The sequence below is a fragment of the Osmia bicornis genome, chromosome 3 (genome assembly GCF_907164935.1).
Source record: "Osmia bicornis bicornis chromosome 3, iOsmBic2.1, whole genome shotgun sequence".
NCBI lineage: Eukaryota > Metazoa > Arthropoda > Insecta > Hymenoptera > Megachilidae > Osmia > Osmia bicornis.
The window spans coordinates 759,465-776,611 of NC_060218.1; the positions used below are offsets into that span (position 1 = coordinate 759,465).

Here is a 17,147-nt window from a genome sequence, read left to right on the forward strand (position 1 = left end):
CCAAAAGTTTGGATTTTAGGATTTCAGAATTCCAAAAATTTCGAGGGACCTGTCCCACTCCATCCAAAAATCCTAGCTACGCCACTGATCAATGTTACAGATTAAGTCATTTTTTATGGGACTGCGGAGGGAGTACTCGAAATTACATTTCTGATGACTGTTGTATGACAATATCTTTGATATCAATGATTTACGCGTGTTTTAATAATATTTTAGAATATTAGTTACTCATAACATCGAACTGTTCAGATTTCTGTCTGTTTTAGCAATCATCATGTATCACACAAAAATGAATAATCTCTAATAAATATAGAGTCTCGTGCAACTCTCTTATCTAACAACATTTACAAATTTCAATGAAGGCGCTATTTCATAGAGAAATAAACAACAAAATAAGAATTCCTTTTTCTTGTTTTCGTTACGCGATACGTATTAAGTAACTAACAGTGTTTATGAAATTTGGCTTCACGTGATGATTTACTGAGACACGAGGTCTACGTAGTTTGCGGGATAAAGACCCACTCTACCGTCTTTTCGTCCTTTACACCATCCTTGTTCATCTTCGTCTTCTAATTTTTCAAACATGTCACCTGTGAAAGAGTGTACAAAACATTCATTCTTTAACTATTTTATAGTTAAATATTCGCCATATTGCCGATTGTGCAAGTTTTCGGGCGGATGTTCATACACACTAGCAGGGCCGGCGCAGGAATTTTGCTACCCTGTGCAATAATATATTTTGCCCCTCTAAATATTTAAAAAAATGTACTAAAGTGTGGTCTTTCAAAAGAATCAACATATCAAAAAATAACACTTATGGCATATTAATTTTGGCACTTGTGGTAGTCACGTAATTTTGATACCTAGTTGTAATTCTGGTTTTTCTCATACCTTGCTTAAAGCTAAGCTCGTCAGCTTCAGCTCCTTCATAGTCATACAACGCACGCACAAGAACTCCAGGTTCTCCATTATCGACCAACGGTTCACCTCCATCTTCATCCCATTCCTCTTCTTCAAATGGATTTGATTCTTGCTTAGCGTTTGTACCGTTACTAAGAAAAAAGGGTTATACGTCAGATGTAAACCTTAATGTTATTAAATGAATGAAATGAAATGAAATGAAAAATATTCTCGCAATGCGGTAAAATAAATTTAACACTCACGTAATCGTGGAAGTCCTGTTGACTGAATTACCATCGTGATTATTCTTCTCAGAAGAATGTTTACCAGAACTGATCGTGTCGGTTTTGTTATCTCCCTGACCACTGTCCGTTGATATTACCCGGGATGTTGGTTTCGATTTTGATTTGTTATTAACAGGTGGGAACTCCTGTATCAATGGAAGAACATAATTCAACCCTGTTTTCATGGAATTTCTATTTAGTGCTTCAGACCGTATTCGAATATTAAAATCATGCGTGCAATCAAGTACGTATGATAATACTGAGCCTTTATTTACATATGTAAATAATGATTGATAAGCTCGTATGTACAGTTTTTATTTTATTAAATTGCATACGGTTCGTGCCTGATGAAATTATTAAAGATTAATGTGTTATTTTGGAAAAGCTGATTTCCTTTGCAAATGATGATAACTATATCTTTATAATTATTATGATAACATTGTCGAAATATAATGGAATTTTTCGTATAATAACAGAAAAGCTGATTTTTTTCTAAAATAAAAATTTCATCTTTTCTCTGAAAAACGACAGCTGTGCATAAGAATTTCTCTTTGAAACAATTTGAACGCATGCTTGAACTCACACTTATGCGATGTATAAAAGATTTTTTAATTTTCTACACAGAGTAATTCATGGTTTCTAACAGTTACCATTCTCGTAACTAGGATTTTTTTTCTAGGATGAGCTTGGTTCCTCAGAAATTTAGAAAATTTGTAATTTAAAAATTAAAAAATTTTAAGTATAGGTTTATGAACTAGGCTTAACAAATCTGAGATTTTACGTGCAAGAAGAAGCGCATAGCCGGTTACGGTTAATTCAATGAGGTTAGACGAGCCAGAAGCTTAAAAAGGAAACCCATCCTCGATGACCTCGTCCTGCCTGTCCGTTATGACACTATGTTCATGGTTCTCGATTAAATAGAGTAAAAGAAGCTTGCATATTTTCTGTCTAGTTCATTCACGGCATGTATTAGCATAAGCGAATCGATGGTGTAAAACATAACAAAACTTTACATGCAGATCCTCGCCGACCGGGCGTTGATTGATGAGCGTGATGGAGCCAGCCGGAAGTGCCTCCTTCGACTTCGAGCCTTTGGTGATGTCACGGAATTCCTCTGTGTAGTCCTGCATAATAGCAATGCCCAAAAAACAATCACATGCATGCATTCCAGGAGATATGTCGATCGTCTCAAGGGGGGATATAGTTTTTAAGCTTTACATGGGGTACAAAGCAGGTATTTTATCGCGTTTCTGCTTGTACAGTGACAAGAATGGGGGCTTTTTTTAGGTAAAGAGAACTCTATGGTAAGATGGACCTCTTGATTTACTTTTGTTCAATAAAACATCGAGTATGAGGATTAATAATAATAGGCACTCCGAATAATTTAGGCGTTCCTTACTTAAAAAAGGGATTTATGGTCGCCACTGTACAGAAATACCATCAACGAAAAGAAAATTCTTTTTTTCATCTATATAATTTTGGAAAAAAAAAAAAAAAAATAAGAATAGATACACTCGTGATTAAATCAGGCTAAAAATCCCTGAAGAAATGGTGATGCCCCGGGTTTCCTGCCTTACACCGTAGGCTTCCCCGGGAAAAATGAGAGCTTAGTGAAAGGTAGTCTCCCACTACTTGGATGTAAACGTTTACGTGGGAAAATTTGAATAAACATTACTTATATCACTATTTTTCCCGAGAAAAGCCTGATTTGATCGCAAGTGTGCAATTATGGGTTAGAGATTTGTTAGACTGGGGAATACGTTTATTAATTATGCTTTCCAACTTGTAAATATAAGATTTTGAGCGATTGAAAATATCGTTATTTTAGATTTCTATAAACAACAAAATTGCAAAATATTGAGACACATAACTAACGGATAATATTAATACAGTTATAAAAAAAGGGGGAAGAACAACTCTACAGCTATGTTTTTCTAATATTAGATATCCAATCATGAGCAAGGGTTTACATGCGATAATAAGAATCTGCAATGCGTACATTAATATCTGATTACATTACCTCGAATTGTGGCCAGTTCATAGCCATATTTACACCATGATTATTCGACCACCATTTCAAATCCTTTTCATGGTCTGCATTGTTGATTGTGTGATAGAATTCCTCGTATATTTGTGGAAGTCTGTAAACATTAAACAACAATATGAAATTTATTTAAAGAAATAAAAATCCGAGTTAACAACCTATGAATTATAATTTTTTTTTTAGAATTATTCAAATTTTTTAACGTGCCACTAGTTAAGAATTATTTATGCAGACCTAATATATAGAAAATGTATAATTACACTGGGTCTTGTGATATATTGAGACACTTGTGGATGCCAAAGAGAACTTCTTTGAAGAATTGGAGTCTCTGCGCCTCCATTTCTTGACACTTCTCGAACACCTGGGTCATATCTTCCATATACTTAGGATTGTACTGATTAATTTCTTGTAGAGCTGCTTCGTACTTTTCTTTCGCTTTCTGTACTTCTTCCTTCGTTTTCTGCACCCTGTCTTGCATTTTCTTCACCTGCCAATTTAAACGAAAAAACAAGGATGATTTTTGGGGGTACATGATATATCGCAAGGGCTACATCGAAGGGTAAAGATCTTGGTACAAACCCACATTTGCAAGCTGGTCGACAATAAAAGAAATTATTATGTATTAATTTTCGATTGAAAAATATGCACGTTCTTGTATCTAATCGTATCACAAGTGTCGAAACGTGTTCTGAATGCAATATTCTCGCGAATTATGACAATCTCCAATTCTTTACCCTCAAGCTTACAAAGCAGTGTTGGATATCAATCAATTAAAATTTTTTGAAAGTTCAATTGATAATCAAATATTTCAATCGCTAATTGCATTAAATATTGCCCAACACTGCGATAAAGGAATACCTATAGAAAAGTAAGCGTGACATGTATACATTGACGTAACAAAGATTATTTTTTGAGGCGGAACATGTTCCTTAGTGGAATTTTGAAAATTTGAAATATCATGGTTTTGAACTTTTGGAATTTGAAATCTAGATCTATTTAGTTACGCCAATGCCTTTACGTCAAATAAAAAATAAATAGAACTACACGTGCGACAGTAAATATAATAAACCGTGTAAATTGTTTTCTATTGTCTGTACAGTGTTCTGTGAAATTCTTTAGGTACCTGTGTATGTATATAAATTTTATTATAAAATTTAAATGCGTGTCATTAAAATGATGTATTACAAAGGGTGTGTGAAATGGTAATTGTACCGTAAAGAGCTGTGCACAATGCCCTTGAATATTTATTGCTTTCTAAAACATGTAATTATTAAAGCCGGCGTTAAAAAAACAGTTGCATCACTATCGAGTGGGAGGTAAGTACGTTATCTTGTCATGCACAATAATGACTTAACGATATTTAGTTGTTTTGTTTTTCTTACCTTATTGTAATCATCGAAGGTATTCCTTACAATTCTTTACGGTACAAAGTGTGTTTTGTGTGCATTCAATTGAAAATGCAGGTTTATTTAATTAAAGGAAATAATTAATAAAGCGTTTTAGAGTTATTATTTAGATGTGCAAGTATTTTTGTATATTAAGTTGTACTTCTACATATTTAATTCTATTTTCATATTAATATTTAAAGAAATGATAGATATTGTTTAAAATAATTAGAGGATCACAGGAATTAGAAAATCACTAATTGCAGATGGTGTTATTTATATCTTTTATACGATGTTCTATAAAATTATAGCTCTACCCCAAATTTTAGTTTCAATACTTTCGAGCTAAGCAAGCAGTTGTATGTTTTCTGTTTGTTATTTAATTAATTCAATCCGAAGTTTGGCTACCCTACGGTGGAAGGGGTCTTTCGGAAGTACACCCTCAAGTTATATTAGATTCTCTTAGCATACTTGAGTATTTCTATGCATCAACAAATTGTACGATATATTCAATGCGATTCCCTAACTGTTTTGAACAGTTTGAAACATATGTTTAAAAGCATTGTGTTTTACGTGTATATACTACGATAATCTACGCAAAGAAAGCATTGAAACAGAGAATTCGCTTACCAGCTGTGCTTTCTGTAACGAAAGATAAGAAAGAACGTTAATCGATAAACATGCCGCATGCAATATTATTATACATACAAGCTGAACGTCTCCTATTTTAGATTTCGCAAAGGTTTTTCGTAATCTCAGGCCCCATGCACCACATCCACAAACTGTCATCTAAAAACGTCGTTAGCCTTCTTTCAGAAGATCGTCTCCCGTTCGCCAATTAATTCATCTTTCGAACAATAGAGACGCACAACGTACAACATTATCTTTCTGCTACACTTCGACTTTTCAAAACAGGTTTCGAATATTTTTATATCAGAAACAGCACGTTCAAGATAATAAAATGGTAATTGGAGAATTTTTTAAATTCGAGTTTTTTAATGCATATTACCATTGGCGTAACTAGGATTTTACTTCGGGATTTTTAAATAAAAAATTCGAAATTTCAAAATTCCCAAATTTTGAAAATTTTGAATTTATGCCCCCTACCTAGTTACGTCAGTGCATGTTATAATGGAATAAAACAGTTTGTTTCTTTGACAGCTAATAAGTATATAATATAATTTAACATTTATCTACGATTAATAATCTAAACGTGCAAGAATCATTCACGAAAATTTGTGAAGCATTTCGTGGCATTTAGAACGTCAAGATATAAATATGTATATCAAGGACATGGTATAACACGACATGCAAATTTTTCGATAAAACGAATAACAACACGAGATTTTGTTATTAACATACGTTTTCAGAGCCTCGGGCCATCTGAAAATAATACTTGCTAAAGAACAGCTGTATCTACTGTATTGAGCCGCGAATGCGTGAATCGAGATGCACACTACTACTGTTGGTACGTACAACACACGTGTACACATTACATCATTGTGTATTGCGTGTGTGCGTTATGTTTTGTCAAGGATATTGTCGCTTTAAAAAGAATTTAATTGCAGTAATTTAATTTGCTACTGTTACGTACAGAATAATTACTCGTACCGATAGCTAATGAAGAATCTTGATTGAATTTCTCAAAATTATTCTCCTGTTAATAAACTAAAATTTACAAAAAAAATATATTTTTTTTTAAAAAGTATTTTACGAAAGTAAAATATTCAACTAAAGATCCTCTAATCATTCCGAGCAGCGCGTCAAATCAATTCAAACGTTCAGATTCACTTTTCAATGTAATTTGCGATTCGAAACGATGTTTGTTTGGTGCACCTTTTAAAAGCGAACAAGATGACAAACACGTTGTGACTCGAATACGTAACGTGACGATTGCGCTAATCGTCGATAAACGGGAATGACGTAACCCGTCAATAACCGTGATCAATGTTAATCACTAACATCCTTTTTTACCTGGTCTGGCGAAAGTGAACTATCAGCAGAAGCGTTCCTTTCAACGTTCGCTGCGGTTCGTTCTGTTTTACAGCTGTTGTGATATTCGGCTTTCGCTTTTTCCACTTTCTGCAAAAGCTTCGCCCATGGTTTCTGCGCTTTTTTGAAGGCATCCTCCATCTCCTTACGTTCCTTCAGGGTCATCATCGACTGCAATGGGAACCACATCCATGCTACATTAACAATTATGCAATACCTACATGGAAAAGTAAACGTGTAAAACTGTTGAGGAACTTGATGAATTTTGAGAGATCAATTGAGAATTTTTAATGAATTTTATAAATTTTGATGGATCCTGAGGAAGCCTAATTTGATAGCAAGTGAACTTAAGGGTTAATTATAATGTACAAACTTAAGGTTGTCTTTTTTTAAAACTGCAATCATTAAAATTTAATTTTTTTTTTAACGAGGACATACCTTGTGATAGGTGTCCTTCTGCCACGTTTTCACCTGATGAATGATGTCATTACAGAGGTTCTCTTTGACCTTGAGGTGAAGATCGCACAACCTGTCCGATTCAACCAGAACCCCTTTCCACGCTGCCTCGGTAGTGCCATATTCAGGCCCTTTCTCAATCTTATCGTTCCAATTCTTCGACCAATTTTTCAAAGCTTTCGCGTAACTCTTCTCTATCTCCGCCCTTTCTTGGACCAGAGCTATCAAACTGTCGCACAGTTTGTGACCATCCTCGATTCTTTTGGTTGTTCGTTTGTAGTTACCCGGCTCCCAAAAGGAGTCCGAGGTTGCTATCAGCATATTATCGTCGCTGTGATGTGACATCCTAGCCTAATTTGAGAAATTCCTTTCACCTGAAAGCAAAGAAGTAAAACCATGTTCATTTTAGGTCACATAAACCCGAGAACAATAGGCACAATTCTCTAATTACGATAAAAAGAAAGTACCGTTATGTAAACTTCTTATACTCGACAAAAAATTATACAAAATTAAATTTCATAATACTCCACGTCAATGTTATATTTGCTGAAAAATATAAAAAAATATGAACAGCATTCTTAGAACAGTAATGTTGATACGCTTGCCTACGTAATACTTGTATGTATACGCGTGTGCGCGGAACAGGGATCGATAAACAAACGAAAAAGAATAGAACGATGCCGGAGAAAATGGTTGAAAAAGGGAAAGAAAGAGTGAAACAGAGGAAGAAGAAAGGTGGGCCGAGGAATGTTGTCGGGTCAGCAGAGCTGAGGGCGTTTATGCTCGATGCGGAGGAGGAGAAGGTCGGATCAAGGTTCCGTGGGGTTCGATTTTCGGCGACCGGTGGAACAGGTGAACGAAATGGTTTCCTGTTTCACCTTTCACGCTCACACGTATACGCCAGTGCAACCGTGACGAAGCCACTGCACCTTCACGGAGGATCCTCCGAGTAAGCGGACTACGGATCAGGGACGGGCATCATCGCAATCTTTTCGAGTAAAGGTGTTGCTATCGATACGGTACTGATACCTTATTCACACGTTGGTCGATACAATATAAATGGATATTCGTATTATTATAAATATTAATTCTTTACCCTGCTATTTTTCACCTTACTCGCTCTATTGAATACAAAATTAATGTAAAATTGTGGTAGGTAAAAATTCTTCAATTTTAATATTTTCGAATCTTAGAATTTAAAAATCACAGACTTAAAAAATTTTGGAATTTTAGATCCTTGGAATCAAAGTAATTTCAAAACCTCATAAGAAAAATAAAGTGAACATGATCAGGTATTCGAATACACCCTAATGTATCACATTGCTCGAAAAGACTGTCCTGCTGCCCCGTCCCTGTTACAAGCTATGGAGGAACGAGTACGGTCATTCCGAAGCATGGAATGTTGCTCCACCGGCTCGATAAGCACCGTGTTACCAGCGATCTCGTAGGCGCCACGACTTGTGCTGATTAGTTGATTCTAGCATTACTGGCTACCGGAGATCTTATCAGGTCGTTTCAAAAGTCTCTCCCGTATTCTTTTACTCGACCTTATTGTAACAGCAAACACGCAAGCGAATACATTTCATTTTCAATGTAATTCTCATTTTTCATATTCCATTCTTCTTTCTTAGAACAAATAAACTGATTTCTTAAACTGGTTGATAATATTCTAAGAAACTAGTGATTAATAAAATCCTTTTATTGTTATATCTATATTTAGATTTCTAACTTTCGTAAAGTATTAGAGTATTAATAAACTTGTTTAATGGTATATCTAAATTAGCCGAGTCAGGCTTATCTGATAACAGATTCTATACAATGAATTCAATATCAGGATTACTTTATTCGAAGCTATCAGGAAATTTTTTATTTAACCCAGACCCCATGTTAGTAAAGAAAAATGATAAAATCTTCTAATTTTTATATACATATAAGTATGTAATTTACGTCAATTTTATGTTATTTATGGAGTCTATATATAGATAAGTCAATCTCTAGGAACTTTAAATGTAATTTCTTGCAAATTACTTTTCTGCTGCGTTTAAATAAAACTGCGACGAACTTTAGCGATTAATCACTGTCTTTATATAAACGCTTGTGAAGAAGCTGACGACAGACAAATCAGATGAATCACCAAGTTTTTTTTTGTTTTTTTTTTATTATGTCACCATTATCGTTTCCAGCTTTGGGATAATAAGTTTGCGTTTTGTTAAAACCACTATAATTCATTAACTGGATATGACCTACTACTTAAAAGCCATACATTTAAGTATCATTAATGATTCAACATCGTTTTAGTTGTATTACTACATAATTCATTAATGAATCATTATTAATCGTCTCATGGAAAAGGAGCACAATATTATTTATTACGATAATGAGGTTGGGGGGAGGCAAACTAGAATCGCAATTATGACATAAAAATCCACATTAAAATTCGTTGGTTTCTACTTACTCGAATTTTAATATATAATTTGATACACTATAAATCAAAATGTCTGAATCACTGTCTTTTATTATCTTGTACCATTTCTAAATTAAATTTAATTAATTTCACTGCGCTAATATAATTTTTCTCTAATTTAATAAAAGAGGCTAGGACACAAATAATTTTTACTGCTAAATTCAAATCACTATCTTCACGCTTATATGATGTTTTTACAGTCGAAACGCAGAAAACCTATTCGACAATTAGTCAGTCGTACAAGGTGTTAATGTGAGGAATTAATCAACGAAATAGCGTATTATAAGTCAATAAAAAAAAAGACTTAGTTTTTTTTTGGTCGTTGATCGATGACATCATCGTGTTTGCTTTTCCTGATAAAACGTCAGCGCGTCTGCCGATTACAGCCATCTAGAGGAATGTCGATAAGATACTGGGTGTCGTGAATAAACGTGACTAACAACCGCGTGAGCATAGAACCAATGAGTTGCGAACGTCACAACTAACGAGAACTCAGGAACGTATCCAAAACCCTTATTGAGAGGGAAGTCTTTTGAAATTCGGGAACTTTGAAAGTTAGATCATGGAATGTAGAAACCATAGCCTTTGAATTTAGCAATTTAAGAAATTTTATTCAGCTATTCTCTTCACATCCGGCCATCTAGTTACTACAAATTTATGTGCTGTATAAATTAATTTTTTTAAGAATTCATAATTCCTGTAAGAAGATGAATAATGTTTATGGTTTCGCTTATAAATAATGTTGCTACCGCTCCAAGCTTTTAAAATATAACAATATGTTGTATTTTTATCTTTTCTGTATTTATAAAGCTTCTACGGTAAATGAACATCTGCATATATTCACCTTTCTATTTATAAGTGACTATAATTGTGGAGAATACTATACTTCCTGTTTTCTATGAAACATTCTATTTTAAAATTCTATTATAAGTACAGAAGGTTCTTTTTCACAACTTTTACGCACTGTTCGAATTTTTATTATACTCATATCATTGAAAAAAAGAGATGAATCAAATAATTTTGCTAATAAAATATTTTACACGGTTTCAATTTCAATAACTCAAGAAGAAATATACATACAAATGGCTTATTTTAAAGATGCTCAATCTAAACAAATGCTATAGAACTATACAGAAAAGAGACCCTATCTTTGTTCTAAATACATGTCCTATTTAACATCATCTATTACTAAATGTTTTCTAGATTCTGATACTTTTATTTACGTTTTCTTATTGAAACATAATCGATCATTTGTGTTTGGAAATGATAACTTTATAACGATTTAGAACAGTTATCTTTAATCTATATTTTGTTGGCTTTATCAATGATCCCGAAAAGTGTTTATCATGTTATGATGTAAAAAGAGAACAATGCACTGGTGGAAAATAAGGTTCTTTACATGGTTTATTTTAAAATAAGAATACCGTTTAATCTCCTCCCTCGTATTCTCACCCCTTTCCTTTAAATCACATAATAACCATACTGTTATTTCTACAAGAACAACAACAAGTAGTTACATATCACTTTACTGTCGGTTGATTACAACTTTCTTTTAAGTCACTGATTTATCAACAAAGATATAAATAAGTATGCATCACGTTGATTTGTATTATCAGATAATATTCGATAATCTGAACAGATAAGCACATTTTTTTCCAGGCAATATAAAAAGTACTTTTACAATAATGTTCACATATGTATCTATATTTTTTTTTTAATCCAGATATTTTTCAGAAGAGTAAAAAAAAGAGGCAAGCAAGTATAACTGATGTAGTAGTAGCAGTATCATATTAGTAGTTCAATAGCATAATAGCTATTACAACCAGTATGGTAGTAGTTACACGGTAGAATAGATACAAGTAGCATGATAGGATAGTAATACAGTTGGAAGGCAATAAGAGCGTAATACAGGGTATCCCAAATGAGGTGGTAGCTGGGGTGATTCTGAACATTTTGGCAAAGGAAAATGTTATTCAGAATCACCCCAGCTATCGCCCCTTCAAGTAGTGCAATTGTAGTATAGTAGCCTAGTAACATAAATATACCACACCAATGTATAGTTAGTTTTACCTATATATTAGTGTAGTAATAATAGCACAATAAGATGGTAGTAGGTTAACAGCAGCAGTATAACTGTAGCCTAATTGTACTACTTGGTATAGTAGTTATTATAGCCAAAGTACGAATGATTTTCCGAGATTACAAATCTGGCGACGGAAATTCGCGTCGTGATGGAGACACGAACAATGCTGAGAATACAACGACCGAGGAAATGGACGTCCTTTAAAAGCAGCCTCGTGTACCAACTGCACAGTAAGAAACGAAGACTTTAACGTTGTATCGAATTCCTTTTATAACAAGTATGCGCCTCATCTTCGTCGTTTCGGACCAGCAGGAAATAACTTTCTGACCCGTTTTCAGTTGAACGTACAACGACGACCAAAGAAAATGACAATTGTACCCGACAATACTTACAAAAGAAATACGAACTAATACTGCGCATAAAAATAAAATTCTATACCTACTAAACTGTGTATATTATATTTATACAAAAGGGCTTTCATTTACAAAATGAAAATAATAAAAAATACAAGATTAATTATAATAAAATTGGGGCTCTCTCCATGGTCCGACGTTCGAGGACTGAAGATACTTCTTATCTCTCGAAGAACAAAGGTCAATTGGTCGATACTGATTTACAAAATTGGTTTAAGACTCACAATTTTGAAGTTACAACAATGAAACTTAGGGGAATGTATAAAGAAGAATGTAGAATCTAATTAAACATTTTACTAATAAAGGAACAAAGAATCCTAAGGCTTTTCTTGCACGCAACAGTATAATTCTAAATCTTTTTTTTTTAATTAAATAGTATTTTCTGGAATATTAAACTGGATGGAACGTTATCTAGGCCAAACAGAAACAATTATTTTCTACGATGCAACGTTTATCTAGTATGTTGACCCGCAAAGTGGTTCGTTCAAAGATACCATCTAGAAGACGATTCCTTCAGCGACACTATACTCACACGTTCGCGTATCTATTTCACTCGACGAAGAGGTATTGAAAACATGAATCGCCTAAGGTGTTGCTATAGAAAAACCCTCATTTTCCTATGGATGCCTAGACTCTTTGAGATCCTACAGAGACCTGCTTCAGAGGTATGAGGTCAGTTCGTAGCCCATTTCTTTGCAAAATGCAGAAATGCATTTTCCAGGTAATTTTAAAAATCCCTGCATACGTGTTTGTCCGCTTTATTTTGTTAATAAGATTCCTATACGAATTTTTAAGCTTATTATCGTGTGTGCAACTTTAAATTTTTAATTTCTGAACCTCGAAATTTGAATTTTGCTTTGGGTATTAAAATTGTTTTCTTTTTGAATATTTATAAATGTTACAAACTTAAGTAATTCTGCTAGTATGAAATATTCTACTTATACTGCAGTAAGAACTGTAACTTGAAGGTATTTGTGACGTTAGTCGTGTCACATATGTCTTCATAAAAAGAGAGAAGCATCAGAACCGGACATTGTGGTAGTATGTAAAAGTAGACTGCAAAAAAATAAAAGAACGTGGGGAACAGTTTGTGTATAGATCATGAAGAAAGGATTTGAATTCGGATCGATGTTGAAACGAGTCTTGACAAAAAAAGCTCTTTTGTTCTCTTTAGCCCCTCGAATTGAACAGGGCTGTATAGTCGCGTATTGTCATGCCAATTTCTGTATTCTTTTAATTTTTGTATAAATATTTTTAATTAAAATTTTTAAATAAGTATGTGCAAAGTGGACCATCAGAAAAACGAATTTTCTAAAATCAATGGTTTAATTTAATCTTGAACGAATATTCTACCTAACAAGTACCTAATTAGTTTAATTAGACTACCTTATTTGAAAAAAATAAAAATCACAGGTATGAATAACCGTTCTTTTTTATTCGACGAGAGCTACTTCCTACTTCTCAAATTTCTTCACCACGAGCATTAACTGAAATTCCAACAAAAGCTTGGAAAATGGATGAAAACGGCTAGCAGAGTGACACGGGAATGGGCTTGAAGTATTCGGAGCGTAAAGGTACCGACAAATTTCAGTGGCCGTGTTTCATCTCCAGACAGTCAAGATGGTTGTCCTGGTCGTCGAGATTTCATTTTCACCAACGTTCCAACGAACCCTGGCTATAGAAATGTTGATAACTTTGATAACAAATGGAAAGACGGAGTAACAATTAAAACTTGCTGAAATATTTTCAAGCGAAAATGTATTTTATGCATGATGTGCACATCTAGATATCTTTGACAGAGACATCTTTACGCATCTCTGCTCTACGCTCTTCAGTCTACTAGAGTTCCAGTGCAACTGTTCCTTTATTATTATTTTTTCATTTATAGAAGTAAACAGAGTAAGCTATAATATATTAATTTTGGGATTCTTAACTTTAAGCATACATAAGAATTAATTTTTGCTATCATTATAATTATTGTAGTCATAATTATCGTAGATAATTATAACTATTCTCAGAATCGGCATAATTCAATAACGAATTAAAAAGTCCACATAATGAATGTTTAATTGAATCAATCAATATCTAATACATACTGCAATAATTATCATTATCATTATCCCCCGTTCAGTAAACAGGGTCAGACCCCCGATACAGAGGGACATTATTCTATAAACGATCATGAAATTAACTAGTAGCCGAGAAAAGTCAAGGCTGATGAGGAGCATTAGGGTGCTGCGTTGCTTTGATTAAGGTTAAAGTCAACCTATATCACAGATAAACAACGTTATTCTGTTTTGCATTGCTAATTTATCAATTGGAACTGCTATTAATAAATACATACAAAGATCTTTTCAACAAAACAAATACCTCTGTGAAGAATTAAAAACAGAATAACAAATACGGATAATAAAAATTATACAGAGAAAAGAATCTCTGCAAAGGGTAAAAATCATCAAAAGAATCTGTACGTGCTACCTGAACTAACGATTTCCAAGATTCTTCAGATCCTTGATTAATCTAGAGCGGGCTTTCGTGCAGAACGTAAGTAGCAGACGTATTTAAAGACCAAAAAAAGGAAGGAAGAAAAGAAAAAAAGAAGATGCACATGGGAGTGCATACAGGATGCATGTGTGCGTGGTGTACGAGCAACGAACCGTGAAGTTAACGTGCGTGTGCATACCTAACAACGTACGAAATTAACGAAACAAAAGTTTAACTAGTTCCCTACCACTTGTTCTCTTTTCACCAGTGTCCTCCAATTACTGACTTGCGTCGTCACTCGACTAACTTTGACGACTTTGAAAACTAGGATAAACTCGATCTCCTTGCTCTCTGACATATCTTTTTCATTCAAATGCAACCTACCAGATGCACAGGTGTGCACGTAACCACGCGTGCACTCGTTAGACCGTATCCTTGATTTACTCGGTATGTACATAGATGCTTTAAACATTACGTACTGTGTATGTACATTTTAATGCTTGCACGGTCAACGGTGGCTCTTTTTCCTCCGTCTAAGAATCCGGTACTAAATATTCGATCACGCGATATCGCGTGCTAAATTCTTAGGTAATTTGAAGGTCGCGGCACCAAATTTGTTAACCTCGTCAGTAAAATCGTTTTTATATGGTTTTTACAATATCCAAACGCGAATAAAATTTTATTTATAACAGAAAATTGTTTCTAATCTCTGTATTTTAATCATATTTATCGATTAACCATCTATCACATTCACGCACAAATGACAGACCAATGTGATATTACACAAATGGTAAGGCAGTATCTTTACCTTGGCATGATTGGATAATGACTCTCGTGAACGCTGTTAATTCACACTGCAGATGAACCACACGATATCACTGCCGACACTGAATCACGCATACTTTTGTTCCGAAAAAAACACGAAGTGAATGGAACACGCACACGAATTTATAAATAACGCGTTTCTTCGAGGACTATAAACGCTCGATCCGCACTGTACGCCGTTCGGAGCAGAACTGACGTTCTCCATAGAACGCTCGGCTCACGGACGGTCGCGGCGCAAGATGTATGTACACACAAAGGCAATGTAAATAATTGTACAACCTTGGTCAAAAGTTATAGAATACTTATTAACATTTCTTAAAAGCTTTAAGAAAAATAAATCATTGAAGTAGTTAAAATATTTAAAAGAAAACAAGAATTAATCATACATTACTATCAATATTTCAATTAGCAATAAACTAAGCTATCAAGATAATTAAAATTTACTGCATTTCTTCACGGATAATTTATAATTTAAAAAGCTTTGCGTGTTCTGAGATTAAAAATAAATATTTATAATCATTTAGTGTAACAGTATTAGAAAACTGTAGTTCTTGTTACATTTATAATTACGATCATTCCTGTGGAAATTAATTATTGTTTTACAAGATGTATATTAACTTTCCTGAATAATTAGGTTGAATATCTTTCGTTAAAAATGAAACAACTTAGAGATAAGTATCGTTTAATGATTGAAGTTATGTTCGTTGAGCATATTGCACAATACGGCGCGAAATGCAACTAAAGCCTAATCAAAGTGGACTAGCACGAACGTGCTACAGATGCCGTAATACGGGTAATGTTGGTCAGTTTATCCGAAGCCAGCTAAATTCGTTACCATAAGCAGTTAGGAAGCTTGTTTCACGATGAGGTTACTTCACGTTTCACTCTGTTTCCATCACGCTGAAATGCGTTCGTTCTCATTCATCATTACGAACTATCGAACAAATAAAAACCAATAAGCTGGAAAAAATTTCTTCAAGAAGCTAATACCTAAAATTTTTAAATAAAAAATTTTTGAGTTTGGGATTTTGGAAAACAGAATATTACAAATCTATAAAAGAAAGAAACAGAAGACAATTGTTGGCAAAAAGAAAACAATGAAAGTAAAAAAACTGGTTGCTGTTTGAATGTTTAATCACATGTCGTACGAAAAAGAAATTTATGAGAATACAGATACGACATGTAAAAAGCGTGGCATGCTTCTTGTCTCTATTGATTAAGTTACCGATGGAGCGTATAAAGGGGTTGGCTTCCCGTGGCTTGATGGGTCGAGAGGCCGTATTTGTGTTAAATCCTGTTATAAATCTAACGATGATTATATTGCACACAGAAGAAGGACCACTTGTGTACATTCGCGTGCAACATAGAATTAGGCTTCTTTCAATTCAGAGAAGCTGTATGGGAAAGCAGTTTTCCACCTAAACTTCCAAATTCTATATTTGACTAAACTTAACTCCTACGATCATCATAACATAGGGTGTAGGTGGTGGGAGAAGCCTAACATTGGCACCTCCCACCATCCGTCTTCAATTCCCCCTCTTAACCATTCTAAGATGATGACTCCTCCCACTACACTTTTCCTTCAGAACAAAAGTAACATCAAGTGTTAGACTTCCAAACTTTGCAACATAAAAATTTATCAAGCGAATTTAAAGGCACAGGGTCAAATGTGAGTGCACCGGGTATTAAATTGTTCCGTTCCATCGATGGAACAGAAGCTATGTGCAATGTAACTGTTTTACTGTAAGCCGTGAAAAAACGGCAACGGGATGCTTGCCGCTCCAAATACGGAGCGCAATTTCATCGTATGTATAATT

General features: G+C 34.2%; 1 protein-coding gene across 6 annotated transcripts in view; it reads right to left on the reverse strand.

The window, feature by feature from the left end:
* Window positions 1-58: 58 nt before the first annotated feature.
* LOC114879589 (protein kinase C and casein kinase substrate in neurons protein 1) overlaps window positions 59-17,147 on the reverse strand; it is a 30,811-nt gene continuing 13,722 nt past the window's right edge. For 2 of the 6 annotated variants that reach the window (XM_029194629.2, XM_029194631.2), the window contains 9 exons: window positions 7,044-7,435; window positions 6,588-6,776; window positions 5,976-5,996; window positions 3,489-3,715; window positions 3,205-3,325; window positions 2,198-2,308; window positions 1,164-1,330; window positions 892-1,052; window positions 59-590 (listed from right to left, as the gene is read on the reverse strand). In XM_029194629.2, coding sequence (XP_029050462.1) covers window positions 478-590; window positions 892-1,052; window positions 1,164-1,330; window positions 2,198-2,308; window positions 3,205-3,325; window positions 3,489-3,715; window positions 5,976-5,996; window positions 6,588-6,776; window positions 7,044-7,406 — 1,473 coding nt within the window. In that variant the 5' untranslated portion in view covers window positions 7,407-7,435 and the 3' untranslated portion in view covers window positions 59-477. Of the gene's footprint in view, window positions 591-891; window positions 1,053-1,163; window positions 1,331-2,197; window positions 2,309-3,204; window positions 3,326-3,488; window positions 3,716-5,243; window positions 5,256-5,975; window positions 5,997-6,587; window positions 6,777-7,043; window positions 7,436-15,313; window positions 15,533-17,147 lie in introns of those variants that run through there. The other 4 variants (XM_029194630.2, XM_029194632.2, XM_029194634.2 and 1 more) reach the window with 4 other exon arrangements.